Source organism: Plodia interpunctella, chromosome 1, assembly GCF_027563975.2.
Source record: "Plodia interpunctella isolate USDA-ARS_2022_Savannah chromosome 1, ilPloInte3.2, whole genome shotgun sequence".
NCBI classification, from domain to species: Eukaryota; Metazoa; Arthropoda; class Insecta; order Lepidoptera; family Pyralidae; genus Plodia; species Plodia interpunctella.
The window spans coordinates 8,497,681-8,512,463 of NC_071294.1; the positions used below are offsets into that span (position 1 = coordinate 8,497,681).

Consider the following 14,783-nt stretch of genomic DNA (forward strand, 5'->3'; position numbering starts at 1 on the left):
GATGTTAACACAGATAATAATTACAAGAAGCTCTATGGGATTTTTTCCATCACTCATTGGTAGTCCCAGTATATCTCAACCTTTATTCCAGCAACACTGCGCAAATTAATAAAAAGGAAAAAGAATTATTAAATACATTACACGTAGTATTTAAATGAATATAGTTATATAATAGGTGTTGTTCTTCCTCATGGGTGCGTTGATTATCAACCCATGTATGTTACATTACATACAACGATATGTAACATGCATCCTCATATATAAGGCGAAATGCTTTTTGTGTCATCAGGCACAGAAAGTACTTCGCAGAGATTAAATAATATTTGATTATTATGATACTCACACTCATTGAGTTGCATTGACGTCCGTTGACAGATCAACACAGATTAACGTAAAAAAGTTTTGACGTACGACACCGCTCGTCAATATCAAAACTTACACAAAACAACGGAGCACATCGTAGCAGGGATCCTGGCTCTTTATAGAACACTCGGATGATATTTCTTCAGTTTTATTATATGTATTGATTAGAACAACTAGATACATTTTAGTGTACGTCACCTGGGCAAGTCACAAATTCCGGAGACATTAATATCAACCCTCGAATTTGGCCATCCATTAACTTCTACAAACCGTTTCACACTAAAATGGCCCTCGATTTGAGGACTGAAAGTATATTTACATCGAACTAGATCTCCAGGGTGCAACACCAAACGGCCACCAGTGGCTACAATTTAAAGTAAAATAAATGAAAAGGTTAAGTTCATAGAATTAAAATTCACGTTTTTCAGAAATATTGAATGTAACATTTGTATGTAGTTACATACAAACATTAGAAACATTATATTTAGCATAACTACAGACCATAACTTATTACTATACTATATTAGCATTTTGGAAATGAACCCATAAGCGAGTAAACGAGAAGTGCACGTATATAAGAAAAAAAATGACGTAGACATGAGACTATTTTTGTACACAATCCATCCACCAGCTTTTTATTGGTCTGAGCCCACCAGTTTATAAATATAAGGAACTGCTAACTTGAAACTGACTGGACGCTACGTAATGGCAGAGGATAAAGTATGTCATCTTCGCCTTCACCTCCTTCTTCTGACACTTTGTCTAACGAAGGCACGGGAACTTCGCTTGTCGACGTCTGGGAAGACGCCATCTGTAAATATATTGTCCACCTGACAGGCGTATGCAAACATGGTCGGACTTCTTTTTAGCCATGACGCCATGACCAGCTTTTACAAGCGATCAACTTATAGCCTTTGTTATATATATATACATATAGACCTTTATTATCAGCTTCTTAGCCGTATTCCTCACTGCTGAGGGTCGTGGTCATTACATGGAATAAAAACACACAACAACTTTCTTGGCACTATTAATGGAGTGGTTTAACATTGCGTTCTCCATTTTCAGACACATGTACAAAAATTCGACCGTTATTAAGTTTATCGCGAACAGATAGACGTGGCCGAGGACTTTATTATGTATTACGTAAGGGTAAGGATATTCATTCTCCATATTGCTAATTTTAGTTTTGATGATGCTCTCTTATTGTTAGTCTCAAATTCTTCCGCTTTCCTTTATTAGAATACTAGCTGTGGTCCGCGGCTCCGAGCGTGTCAAAATGTAGTCTGGTGCTCCACCAACTACCTATATCCACACAAAAAATCATTCATTGCTCCCTCATTCACGTATATTAGATTTTGTAAAAACATAATGATTTCTGAATTTACCTTTTTCCCACATACACAATGCCATTTAGATATTATATTAACAACGTTTTCTTGCGTTGAATCATCCAGCAAATTCAAATCGGTAAGTTGATTACATTCGCACTTTTTTAGCTTAAATAAGAAATTGTATGTAATTTAATTGCAAAATATCATTCATAGATTATAATTTATTTATAATACAAAGTATACGTATAGTTTACCGGTGATTCGTGTAGATATCGCCATTTCAAAGGTTTCTCATGGTTAATGTGCGGAAATGTCCTGGGAAGAAGAACTGTAAATTCTTTTCTCCTCTCAGGAGATAAAAGTATATCCTCCTCTTCTTCCTCCTCCAAGGCTTCTTTAACAACCAGAGAATTAGCTAAGCTCTTTACTAAAGCCATTTTGTAATTGAGACATGGGCATGTAATTAATGTCAGAGGAAATCCGCGATCCGAGTAGCTTACGTCAGAGAACTGGAAAATAATTTATCTTTAAAACTTATATTTTAAGGTATTTGCTATAGGTTAAGCTATAAAACTTACATTCATGAAACGTATACGTTTTGGAGCAAATTATGAATAGGACGCTTTTAAAAGTGCCCGCGCCAAATGAAGGAACAATGTGATAATAACTATAGAAATAATCTCTATCATACCTGGAGTTGCAGCTCCGACTTTTTCTTTGCTTTCTTTTGAGCTGCTCCGAGAACTTGACCATTAAACCCAATCAGTGGAATTCCCATTTCACATTCGTCGATAATCCAATTATTAGCAATATTTATTAACTGTTCGTACGTTATTTTAGTATATTCGTTATATCTTGCATTCATAGCAGTATATTCAGCAGTCGCTTTTGCGCCTTTAAATATGAGAAGTTGTTGGAAATCAATAGTAACATTAAATAAGTCTACGTAAGTACTGCACTGTATCATGACAAATATAATTTACCTTATCCATTTACATTTTTAAATAAATATATAAACTAACAATCTATTTCATGTTAGTTTTGCAATTTAAATAACATACAGAGGAAAATTTCCTAAACCAACCTATTTACTATAGTTATAACCGCGTTATCTAAAATTAAATCATTAAGGTTTTAATGCCTCCCGTAGGCATTAAGAATCAATGTGTTACAGATATATAAATCTATGGTTACAGCAAAGTTAATTTCATGGAACCGTCGGTGCACGAGGCCGGCTCGCACGAGATCGTTTTTTTTTAAACCAGGACACCGATTCTAAACTTGTTAAATGGAAAATAAATATAACCAACATTTTTATAATGTGTACTATGGAATAGAAGGCATTAACACATTCTAGAATTGTTAAAAAGTTGAATCAACGCGTTACCTTTATTATCTTCCTTTTTAATTTTTTTCTTTGAATCTGACGTGTCCATATTCAACACTGATTTACTGTTTTCTGCTAGAAAAGATTAGATGTTATTTTTACCATTACTATATGTGGATCACAAAAACTAGTAGAGACCAATTCGCACGCCGTTCGTCGATCGATCACGGTCGATCGTTGCGTTCGATCATGAAGAACTTTTTCGGTCAATAAAGAAATTTTTGGTTTTCTGTGAATGCCGAAATTGTGTTAAATTTGTCACAAAAAATATTGGAAAATAGAATGAAATTTACTTCGATTGCGCGAGAATCGGGATGGAACAAAATCTGGAATAGGTAGCAAGTAGACATGGGATGCTTTTTACAACTAATTATTACAAATTCTTAATTACCTTTTTCTTTCTTGGTTACATCGTATTGATACCTGGAAATAAACATATGTACTTATATTTATATCATAAAGTTCTGAGATATCGTAATAAATAGTAGCTATATAAACTGTATTGTTTTTGATTTTTGGACATTGATGGACATGGATAGACTTATCTATAAGTCATTGCTGGAAAATATCCTATTATTATGACAGTTATTTACCCAATTTTATCAAAATACTTTTTTCTTCTAGCTTCCAATCCATGTGTAATGTAAATTGCTCTTAACTCAGGGCTTGAATTTTTAAAGTCGTTTTCATCCATTTCTTCAAATGCCCCTACAATTTGCTGTATTTCGGCTTCATCATATACTTTGGTGTTGACTCTGTAATTGTATAATTAATAATATATAAAACGAAATAAATCTTTTAAAATTAGTTTTAGAATACGAATGTCTTACTCGTCTACCGGATCGACTTCCTTAATTGATTCTTCATATGCTTGAGCCCATTTATTGAAATCAGATTGACACAGGATAAGATGAATATTACGTATATTTGATTTGCATTTCAAAACCAACGTCAGCGTTATCGATGGGCTCTTTAGAACGATACTTTTCAAAGAATCTATTACTAAGCCGCGACTAAATTTCGGTTGACTAAAGTATTCCATGAGTAGTTCTTGAGTTAAATCCTGTATAATAAAGAATTACAAATTATAGAAAAGTTAATTTGAAAATATTATGAAATATATTTTAATCAGTACCATGTTAAACAACGTGGTGGAACCTAAACCCCCCAAAGCTATGTGCGATCCCACCGATGATGTTGGAGACCTTTTCTTTTTTTTATCACTCGTTTTTGATCGTGGGGTTCCAACATTCTTGTTGTTGGCCAGATATTCAATTTTCTTCTGGATTACTTGAAATTGGTCTTCATTTTCATCGATTAAATCTAAAATATATAAACCAATTACTAGTTGAATAAACTATTAATAATATCATTAATATCTCTTTCGGTTTGATTGTTCATGATCATGAATGAAGCTTAAGCCAAGCCGAGCTAAAGTTTAAATGTTTTTTTTTAGGCTAAAATTTAATATATCTTTACTGTCTAGTTCGTCTGATGAAAAGTAAAAAAACTAAAGACAACGAGCTAGTGTAGCCAATGAGATAAAAAAATTCCATACAACTTCCTCCAAAGGAACTAATTATAGGCGTTATAAAACCGAGAATTGAGGTAACTTACCAACTTCTTCGTTTTCCACACCGACTATTTCGGGATCTCCTTTAGCCATGGCCTGGGACCTCGATATTTGATAGAGTTCATTAATTGTACTCAGTATCAATATTTTTGCTGCACCAGTGCACTCGCACAATGCTTCTACTATGCAATTGTCAATATTAACTGTCGGTATCTTGAGCTCCTTCCCGATGGAATAAGCCATTTCTTGACATTGTACTTCTGTATATGACAAAAATATTGGTGTTCAGTTTACCCCGTTCTCTCATAAAGCCTGCTTTTGGTTCACCAATAAAACACCAAATTGTTGTTGTAGGAATCCTGTTGTTATTCATTCAAAACTATACATCAAGTAAGCCCTGTCTCCATTTTCCAACAAAGCTAAATAATAAATACAACGTTTTACCTGAGCAGAAAAGAAAATATATTACATCGTTCGATTCATATTTTTGCCAATCATATATTTAAGCCAATTGCAGCACACCAAATCGTCGGCTATTGGTTATAAATAAGATTGATAATCATTCAAAGCTGATTAATTCATTCGGTTTGTGTCAGCGGTGGTACGATGTACTATTCTACGACATCGAATATTGCCGCTTCTTACTGTAGTTAACCTATCCATTTTGTGTACCTTCACATGGCGATCCGTGAACGAAGACTAGCAGTCCTTTAGAATGCTTCTCCATAACGGAGCCGGAAGATATACGATCGAAAGCGTGAAGGCATTCCTTTAAGGGGTCCACACCATTTTCTTTCAATGTTCGTATCTCATCTGAAATTCACATTTCCCTTAGTTATTATAAATTCATTCTTAAATCCTTTATTGTGAAACATTTATAACGCTCTTTACACAGACCTACAATAATTTCCGCCTCTGTCCTAAACTTCTTAGGCGATACTTTTGGACTTCCTGTGACTTTAGGAGCATTCTTTGGACTCTTTGCTTTTCTGAAATTATGATAATTACAATATTATCAGCTATTCATAGTTTGCATTATCAATGATTTATGAATTAGAAACTTTTTCGGTAAGTCTACAGAGTTGATATAATATATGTGGCGTCAGTACCGATGTATTATTTATATATTATCAATATACAATACATATATGAAACTCTTCCGTTACTGAGTGACTGACGTGTGACTAGACAATGTACAGCCGAAACTACTGAGCGTAGGAAGCCGAAATTTAGCATGTAGGTTCCCTGAGGAGTGTAGGTGAGCATAAGAGAGGATTTTTGGAAATTCCACCGCGAACGAGGTATAAGGGGTGAAAAACGTTTATATAAAAGTTCTACACTGTTGAAGTTAGTGACTTGAAAATTTGTATTTTAGTTGTTTACAACAAATTGATGAATACGTGTTTCAGATTTTTCTGAAAATTAACCCCTTCAAAAGGGGGGTGAAAAAATAAAGTATGGGACTTAAAGTATTAAGTAGTAAAATAGTAATTTTCAAGATAAAATGCTGAAAATTGGTAAACATAATCTTTGTAGTAAATTAAAAATAAAATTTGAAAGTCCGTTATGGGACAAATAGAAACCAAAACATTTTTTTTAATATAATTTGTCTGTATGTACGTTTGATCGCCCATCACGAAAAAAACTGCTGAATGGAATGCGATGATGCGATTTTTACAGTTGTATAACCTAATGGTTTAACTTAAAATCTAATAGGTTTCATGGCGATACGTTGTTTAAAACTCGATATTGACAAAAATATGTTACGAGCGGACGCACGTAAAAAACGAGGGCGAAGCCGCGGGCAAATGCTTATAATAATATATAAATAATGTATTATAATGATAAGCATGAATTGACGGTGGATAGTTTCCCAACGAGTCTCCTCAAAGTGGACAATTTTGTGGTGGTTCACGTGCCAAATATTAATTTTCAACATGAATTGGCACTGAACACTGAAGCAATATTACAAACTTACTTTGCTGCCACTGCTGTTGACTTTGTAGTTGTAGCTTTAAGGGCCGCTGCTTCTTCTTCTTTGGTTCTGAAAAAACAAAAGCCCACATGCATGTATATCGCCTACATACATATAGGATTTAATATAAATATTTATCGATTGGCAACTATGTTCAAAGTACAAAGAGTATTTGGAGATCAAATAATTTTACTTTTCAACCATATAATTTTTTCTTAGTTTTGTACAATTTTCATGGTTGTATTCTTGCAATATAACGACACTTGATTAAATTCACTGCTTACGAATCTTTACGAATAAAAATGTGTATGAATCAGAGAGCAGAAAAGGAAAAATATTACAAAAGCAAATGTGAGTATGTTTATTATTTCTTTACGCTCAAACGGCTGGGCGAATTTTTATGACATGAGTTGAGCATGAAAACTATTACTACACCGCGGTATTAATTAGAAATAAACTGTATGACCAAAGACAGAACAACTCACTTGGCTACTGTCGCTGTGAACTTTCTATAAAAGCCAACAATCTCCGCTGGCAGGTCGTCCCCTGGTTTCACCGCAGGTACCAACATTTCCTCGGGCTTATTATAGTATTTATTAAGTAATTGATAAATCTCTTCTTCTTCTTTCCATTTCCTGAAACGTTTTTGGACATTTTAATACCTAAACGTATTTTTTTTCTCTATTATTTTCTATTTAAGAACTATGTCAGTGTGGTTCCGTTGGTCGGTGTATGGCGAATTACTTGTAAACAAATGCACCGACTTCATACGCATTGGAAATGGAATACTTTTGTCATTTGTCTTTTCCATTTCACGCCACCTGCTTATTATTTGTACGTACACTTTTCACTACTGCAAACAGTTACTGATTTTATTGACAAAATCGAATATAGATGTGAAAGCTATTTTGGCCTAAAAACTATTTACGATACATTAAAAATATCATTTACTGCAAGAGAAACACAAAAATAAAAACAGCAAAAGGCGGATTTATCGAAGTATTACTTATTTTTACGGTACTACTATAAAATAGGTAACATAGAAACTGCCCAAAAATATAGTACACACAAAAGTACTTACTCATCGGTGTGCGCTATTATAAGTTCTATAGGAAAAGGGCAAGGGTTCATCAACCCAAAGTACATCTCAGTGGTCTCGGCCCAAGGCAGCGTGGGCGGGAAGCTCAGGCTGGGGCCTATAACGTGCACTTGTGGCACTATCCCTTGCCCTATCACAGGGATAGTCATTCTATTCGGATTCATGTGAAATCTAAATATCAACATTCCCTCGTACATCATCTGTTGCGTTTAGACAAAAGAACGTAATTAAAACTATCGTAAAAAACTAAAATTTTACAACAATTTTTATTAAGAAGTCACAAGTCTGTGAGAAGTCATCACCACAAACGCAATATTTAAGGTAGCTGTCGAAATTACATAGCTTTTTTTGCGAAGATATTACTCAATCGTGACGTCACATTTTAGTGTTATTTAATTTGGATGCATGTCATATTTCTGAAAATATAGGGACCTTCGTCGCCACAGTCACCCTATCAGCCTATGGGTGATGTATAAGGTGAACATATTTTTTCCATAAAATAAATAAAAGTGTAACCTCCATGGTAGGTTTGAACGCGATGCTAAGCCAGCCCCCTTCCCCCGGCTCGTACTTCCCTGAGCTGTCCAGTATCAGCATCGGGTTGGGCCCTGGCGCCTTCAACCTCAACGTCACATACCAAATACATGTAGGCTTGCCGCTGCCAAGTCAATTAAAATAACGAATAAATTACCATAACAACAAAAATAATTATAATGTCGTAAATGAAATATGCTACATAAATGCTATAATATATAAGTCTGTGGATGCCATGATATTATTTATGGAATGAGAAGTATGAGATAAACTCGCACGACACTAAAAGTTCTTAATTTATAGGCCCAAACCCAGCAGTTTACTTGACATAAAATCAAACAATATGTTCAAATCTAATTCTTATTTAAACGGGCATTTAATGTCAATACAAATTGACATTTACATGAAATGATCGTGTTTGGATCAACGAAACCTAGCTTAAACCAAATTCAAACTCATACAGTCCATACGTTGTTTGGGAGTAAACTGACAGACGTACGGACAAACAGCACAGTGGCCCTGCTTTTTTTTTATTATCAAAGGCAACTGAAGTCTATAAAATATGTAATTATTTGTGTGCAGAGCCAAGTAGGAGACTCGACTAGACAGCCTAGCGAAGTCACCTACGAAAATTCACTCAACACTGAACAGTGGTTAGTGCGGATTTGCATTTCACTTCTCACCATCGAATCGATTCCAAGTGAGACGCAGTGAACCAATGACATTCCAGTGTAGTTGTCGTTTCGTCACAATGGCGTAATGTGGTTGGTTCGCTGCGTCTTACTCCGAATCGATTCGATGGTAAAAAGTGAAATGCAAACCCGCACTAAACCCACACCCCCTTATTAATAAAAATGTTATTCTCTGATTAGTCTCGGAATAGTTATTATTTGTATTGTCTCGTTCTTTCAATGTCAAATGCTGAAAAGAGAGAGAGGGACAAAATAAAGAAAAACTACTCCAAGCCTGATCAGAGAATTAATGTTTATTAATAAGGCGGACAGAGCATAGCGAGCGCTTACGGCGTAGCGGGTGTCTAAGATGCGCTACAGCGGCGGCGTAGACATCTTGTTCACTCTACAGAGCTGCCGTAGCGGAACGCTCTATAAGTAGTCTACGGCGTAGCTGATCGTCTTAAGATATACTATCATTCGAAATAGGCTTAGCGGATCGTAGACGCCCCATTGGTAGCCACACTCGCTACGCTGCCGTGCTGTCACCTTTTAAAAATGATATAATAATGTACTTACTAATGTTATGCAAAAATCTGTTTTACAGATAATAAAAGATACTTACACGTTTTTTAGAGGAATTGATGTTATTATTTTATCACCACATCTAACTGAACCAAAATTGATCATACTCACATTGGACATTAAATATGGCACTGCACAAAGTGCTTTGATATGCACTGGCATTGTCACGCCATAGGGTACCTGAAAATGTGCGTTTTACTATCTGTTGCGACAATCTACAGTTTCAAAAAAAGACACATTTTTGTATTTTGAGCTATAAAGATCTAAAAATAATTACTTCTAAATTGAAGTAAGTTTCAACATTTTGTTCCAATTCCGTAAAATCTGTGGAATTAGGCATAAAGCCCACTTCTAACTTCCCCGTTTCCCCGGGATTTAACTTTCCACAAATTTTCACAGTTAGCCATGAAGGTATATGAGTTCCTTTAGCAAAATGAATTTTCGTTGGGATTGGTCCGTAATTTATTATTTCCGCAATCGACTGCACCTGTAACATTTATGTCTTAAATAGCAAATTCTACAATTATATAAACAGCTTAATTTTTTATGAACGAGAATTTATTCTTACCGTACTGCCTGTTATGACGACGCCGTAGTCTATGACGTAAGGAGTCGTGTGAAACCCCGGGATAGGCCCCATTTTGTTGGAATTAGAGTAAACGAGCAGTAATTCAGGTCTTATTTTTATATGTTCAATCACAAGCATTCTTTCAATTGCTAACTCTATATCCATTACACTGGGATAATTATCCTGATAAAAGAAAGTTATATTTTGCAATACAAAATTTTCACTCAAGTATATTATTTTATGTAAATACAATTTTTACCCGCCACGAGCATATATGCCAATCATTTTGTAGATCGGGGTCGTCTTTAAATACGTTAGCCTCCATCAAATCGTTCGATTTGTCAACTTTATGAGACGCGAAGAATTCTTTGATTGCTGACATGTATTGGTCTGTTAGCGCGGGTATGGCCATATAACCGAATTCGGGATTTAGCTGAAATAAAAAAACATTTAAACTTTATTATAGGGACTAATCACATAGATTGTTAGCCCCAAAGTAAGTTTGAGACTGTCTTATGGGATACTAACTCAACGATACTATATTATTATTACATATTACATATAACATATACAATAATGTACCAGGTGAATCTGAAAAAGATCATTTCCCATCTTCACCTGACCGGGATCGAAGCCAAGACCTCCAGTGTAGCAGGTCCGGCATGATAACTATAATATGATGGCCACGAAGATTAGATAGATTTAGACGGACAAATAAATATCGCAATCATATTTGAAAAACAGTTTAGCTTACATGTACAATATCTGGTCTATGTAGGGACATGTATACTTGTGGGATCACACCCCAACCGAATATTGTAATTGGAATATGAGGCAAGTGTCCGATTTCTAACACAAACACTCTCGTAAAGTAGCCGACTACTCCAGGCCTCATGACTACTTCCATCTCTGCCACTTCTTCCGGCTCTAACATTTTATTTTGTGGGACTACATCTAAAATTGTGCCTTGTAAATCATTTGTGAATTTGGGTTCATTTAAATATGTTTTATATTCAAATGGTAATCGTGAAATATTTGTTACAATTAATTGTTCAGACGCAGGTTCATGAAAAGATCTTATTTTGAAGTTCAGTTTGTGTGTATTTATCTTGTATAGCAAATCAGCGCTTTGTCCGAAAACAGCAATAAGTTCCGGCGGGCCGCCCAGCACCTCGCACTCCAGCGTGGCCCGCACGCTGATATTCCTTTTTGGCGTAAATATCACATGTATGTGTTGAATTTCATTTGGTTTCAATAAACCACGATGTGGGGTGAGTTGAAAAACATCATTGATAGAAGTTTCGTGAAACTTTCGCAATTTTTCAAATTTACAAATCCATTCAAATGGAGATTCAGGCTTAACATTTATCATTGGTAAAACTTTAGTCATGACTCTTGTTCTTATAGCTTTAAAATCTTTCTTAGACCCTGCACACTTTGATTCTGAATCGAGAGCTAAATCCACATGCATACTTTTGTCCGGGCTGATGGTATCGGTAGATTTACTACCTGAAATTAATACTTTAGTTATGATAAAAGTTAAATTAAATAAGTACCAAAAAATGTAATATGTAACGTTTTACCTAATTTACCACAAAATTTAGATGTTATCTTATATGAATCCTCAGTTTTATCCTTTTCTGTCTATATGAAACAAAAAAGTTTTATTAATATTTATTTGTATATACCACAGATATAAAAACGTTACATTGTAAATCTGTGGTAAATAAAATTTTTATATCTGTGGTAAATATATTCATGTATTTTCAAAGATTATCAAAAAGGCATACGAACTGTTATGATACTTTTCTTCCATTGAAACCTATAACAAGCCAAAAGGGGAGTTAAATTTTGTAACTGTATAGTTTTACTCTCAATACTGTCATTCAGAATAGACTGAAAATCCACTTTAGGTAACATAACGAAAATATTTGGGAAATTGATTTTTCCGATGAGTTTCATCGCATCCTGTAAAGAATAGAATAAGCTTTCAGTACACAAAATAACATAATGATAAGAAACGTCTTATAGGTAAAAGTTCTAACTTATACATAGGCAATTAAACATAACTGTACATAACTAATCGATTAAAAAATAATTAAAACTTACTTTATTTTTATGTCCTCTGAATTTTATTTTCATCAAGTCGGAATATATTTTTGATTTCAGTGAGAGGTGCTTGGTAGTATCAAACAAAATTTGCACTTTCATAGTTTCCTGATCTTCTAATCTTTCTTCAATAGAGTGCGTGAGATTAAAAGCCATTTTAATTTTATGTATATCTTGGAAAAAATGCAATGGTTCTTTCCGTGTAGGCTCTACGGGACTCATAGTTAGATAGTCTATAAATAATCTTGATTCGTATGGACCAACCTCATTATGCATATTGGGGATGTTCAAATCGCCCTCTTTGTAACAAATGCAACAGCATAAATGCTCTTCTTCAGGTGGAATCTTATAAGTGTCCTGCTTTTGAACAATAGCAAAAGGTGGCTTCACACATAAATCAATATCCAACGGCAACTTTGACACATTTTTTATGGTTATTATATCTACAAAAGCATTAAAAACAAGTATAATATTATGAACGTTTTGTATTGAAGAATTTTATATTAAGTTTAGATGGATTTTTCTTAGTCAATACCTCATATAGTATGGGAGGGTTTTAATGAAATGTAGAGTAAAACTATTATACACATATGGTATTAAATCTTATAATAAGTTTCAAAAATCACCTGTCAACTTATAATATTCGCTGTATGGACCGTAGTCATATTGAAATTCCACCATGGTAGACGACACTTCAATTTTAGGATCCACAAATTCTGCTGTAATCTGGCATTCCAACAGTAGTTCCTTTTTATTTATACCTTCAACGCTGCCAACTAAATACCACATTTCCTTAATCGTAGTAACTTTATGAGACAAACCCATTATAGATAGATCTAACTTCTCTCCAGCAGCAATCTTGAAAAGTCTTGGGTCTAAATTAAAAAAACCCCTGAAAATATGTGCGAATTAAATTTTAGGCATTTTAATATTAGGAACGTGATTAAAACAAAACTTGTATTTTGAATTATATGAGATCAATACTATAAGTGTTTGTTAAAGTTTGAAACTATAGTTTTCGGAGCTAAGAATGACACTCTTAAATTGCTTATTATGAGATCCTTACAAGAAGTCAATTGAAATGTTGCAAAATTCAATAAGCAAAGCATAATCCAAATTTACCCCCTATAATGACCATGGCTACTTATCTATTCAATTCTGCGTCCAACTTTGAGTGACGAACTTACATTATAGGAACCATAGTTTCAGAGTATTTGTAGATGAGATAAACAGGCGCACAAACACCTAGTTTATTCGCCGCAAAAACATAAAAAAATCTGTCGACAACTTCTGACACTATACCACTACTACCATGTTATGGATTTGGTATAGATACCACTTACGATGTTATGGGTTTGGTCTTAGGTGCTTTGTAATGTTCACTCCACTCCAATGAATGCAAGCGGGTTCCGCAGTTTTCCATAACAACAGTGGCATTCAAAGGTATTTTAGTGAAATGTCGGCCTAGGAATATTCTGTCTCTTAGCTCTCCGACTAATATACTTGTTCCGACTCCGGTAGCAGATAATGGAACCAGCTGTATCAAAATAATATATCGTAATTATATGATTCTCAAACTGATTGCAGCATAAAAGATTTTAGGACTTCGAGAGAGTTTTGATTATTGACCCGTTTCTTATCTCCGAAATAAAGTATAGATTACTAGAGAAGACATTTCAAAAATATAACATGTAAAAGCATGTACTCACAATGTCTTTTACTTTTTCCAGTTGTAGCACCGCTTTGTTAGTGTAAGAGTCCGCGTCTATCAAATACAATGACACAATCAAATCTGTCTCGGACTCGGGCTCCACGTATCCTTCAGTTGGATCAATGTTCCAGCGTCCATCTTTATTTAACTGACGACAATATTTAAAAGCTACATTAAGACCGTCGTAAAATTTGAGTTAAAGATTTATTTTAAAGTTAAACGATATAGATAGACGAGGTTTGAAATCCGTTCATTCGTGGCTCGTAACTACTTTTTCACAAAATAAAACATAGTTATTCTTCTTCTTCTTGACCTTATCCCACTCATGTGGGGTCTGTTCATACTATCCTTGACACACTATATCCATTTCTTCTTAGGTATTCCTCTGTTCCTGGGACCCTTTACTTCCATCTTTAAAGCCCTTTGAGTGACGTATTTTTTATCTCTTCTTAAGATATCCTCCTACCAGCCTAACCTATAACTATGTAATTTCTCATTAACTGGTGCTACTTTCATACTTCCTCTTACATACTCATCCCTTATTGTATCTAATCTAGTCACCCCACACATCCATCTCAACATTCGCATGTCTGTCGCATGAAGTTTCTTTTCATCCGTCAATTTCATCGCCCAACATTCAGATCCATACATCATGACAGGTCTATTAACTGCCTTATAAATTTTTCCTTTCAATTTAATTTTAATTTAATAAAAGACAGTTATTATGTTAGTATATTTTAGTCGCGATTTCGTATCCGCGTAAAAATATCGTCTTTCCTTGAAATCCTCTCTTAGTGACCTTAGTCCCCTGAATTCCTCCATGTTCCTACATACCTACATACATTACATGCCTAATTCCATATTTGTACGCTCT

At 34.6% G+C, this 14,783-nt stretch overlaps 2 protein-coding genes across 5 annotated transcripts in view; one reads left to right on the forward strand and one right to left on the reverse strand.

The window, feature by feature from the left end:
- LOC128673226 (hydrocephalus-inducing protein homolog) overlaps nucleotides 1-14,783 on the reverse strand; it is a 36,628-nt gene that overhangs the window by 16,137 nt on the left and 5,708 nt on the right. For 3 of the 4 annotated variants that reach the window (XM_053750951.1, XM_053750933.1, XM_053750962.1), the window contains exons 15-42: nucleotides 13,908-14,057; nucleotides 13,542-13,735; nucleotides 12,825-13,090; nucleotides 12,199-12,641; nucleotides 11,884-12,057; nucleotides 11,673-11,733; nucleotides 10,844-11,598; nucleotides 10,349-10,522; nucleotides 10,090-10,272; nucleotides 9,799-10,008; nucleotides 9,562-9,701; nucleotides 8,248-8,389; nucleotides 7,714-7,931; nucleotides 7,118-7,267; nucleotides 6,636-6,701; nucleotides 5,555-5,646; nucleotides 5,330-5,470; nucleotides 4,702-4,917; nucleotides 4,220-4,407; nucleotides 3,915-4,147; nucleotides 3,678-3,839; nucleotides 3,476-3,507; nucleotides 3,085-3,159; nucleotides 2,389-2,591; nucleotides 1,952-2,206; nucleotides 1,752-1,862; nucleotides 1,045-1,174; nucleotides 562-727 (exon numbers count right to left, since the gene is read on the reverse strand). In XM_053750951.1, coding sequence (XP_053606926.1) covers nucleotides 562-727; nucleotides 1,045-1,174; nucleotides 1,752-1,862; nucleotides 1,952-2,206; nucleotides 2,389-2,591; nucleotides 3,085-3,159; nucleotides 3,476-3,507; nucleotides 3,678-3,839; nucleotides 3,915-4,147; nucleotides 4,220-4,407; nucleotides 4,702-4,917; nucleotides 5,330-5,470; nucleotides 5,555-5,646; nucleotides 6,636-6,701; nucleotides 7,118-7,267; nucleotides 7,714-7,931; nucleotides 8,248-8,389; nucleotides 9,562-9,701; nucleotides 9,799-10,008; nucleotides 10,090-10,272; nucleotides 10,349-10,522; nucleotides 10,844-11,598; nucleotides 11,673-11,733; nucleotides 11,884-12,057; nucleotides 12,199-12,641; nucleotides 12,825-13,090; nucleotides 13,542-13,735; nucleotides 13,908-14,057 — 5,330 coding nt within the window. The remainder of the gene's footprint in view (nucleotides 1-561; nucleotides 728-1,044; nucleotides 1,175-1,751; nucleotides 1,863-1,951; nucleotides 2,207-2,388; nucleotides 2,592-3,084; nucleotides 3,160-3,475; nucleotides 3,508-3,677; nucleotides 3,840-3,914; nucleotides 4,148-4,219; nucleotides 4,408-4,701; nucleotides 4,918-5,329; nucleotides 5,471-5,554; nucleotides 5,647-6,635; nucleotides 6,702-7,117; nucleotides 7,268-7,713; nucleotides 7,932-8,247; nucleotides 8,390-9,561; nucleotides 9,702-9,798; nucleotides 10,009-10,089; nucleotides 10,273-10,348; nucleotides 10,523-10,843; nucleotides 11,599-11,672; nucleotides 11,734-11,883; nucleotides 12,058-12,198; nucleotides 12,642-12,824; nucleotides 13,091-13,541; nucleotides 13,736-13,907; nucleotides 14,058-14,783) is intronic. The other variant, XM_053750942.1, reaches the window with a different exon arrangement.
- LUBEL (Linear Ubiquitin E3 ligase) overlaps nucleotides 1-14,783 on the forward strand; it is a 56,349-nt gene that overhangs the window by 16,120 nt on the left and 25,446 nt on the right. The gene's annotated exons all lie outside the window — the stretch shown is intronic.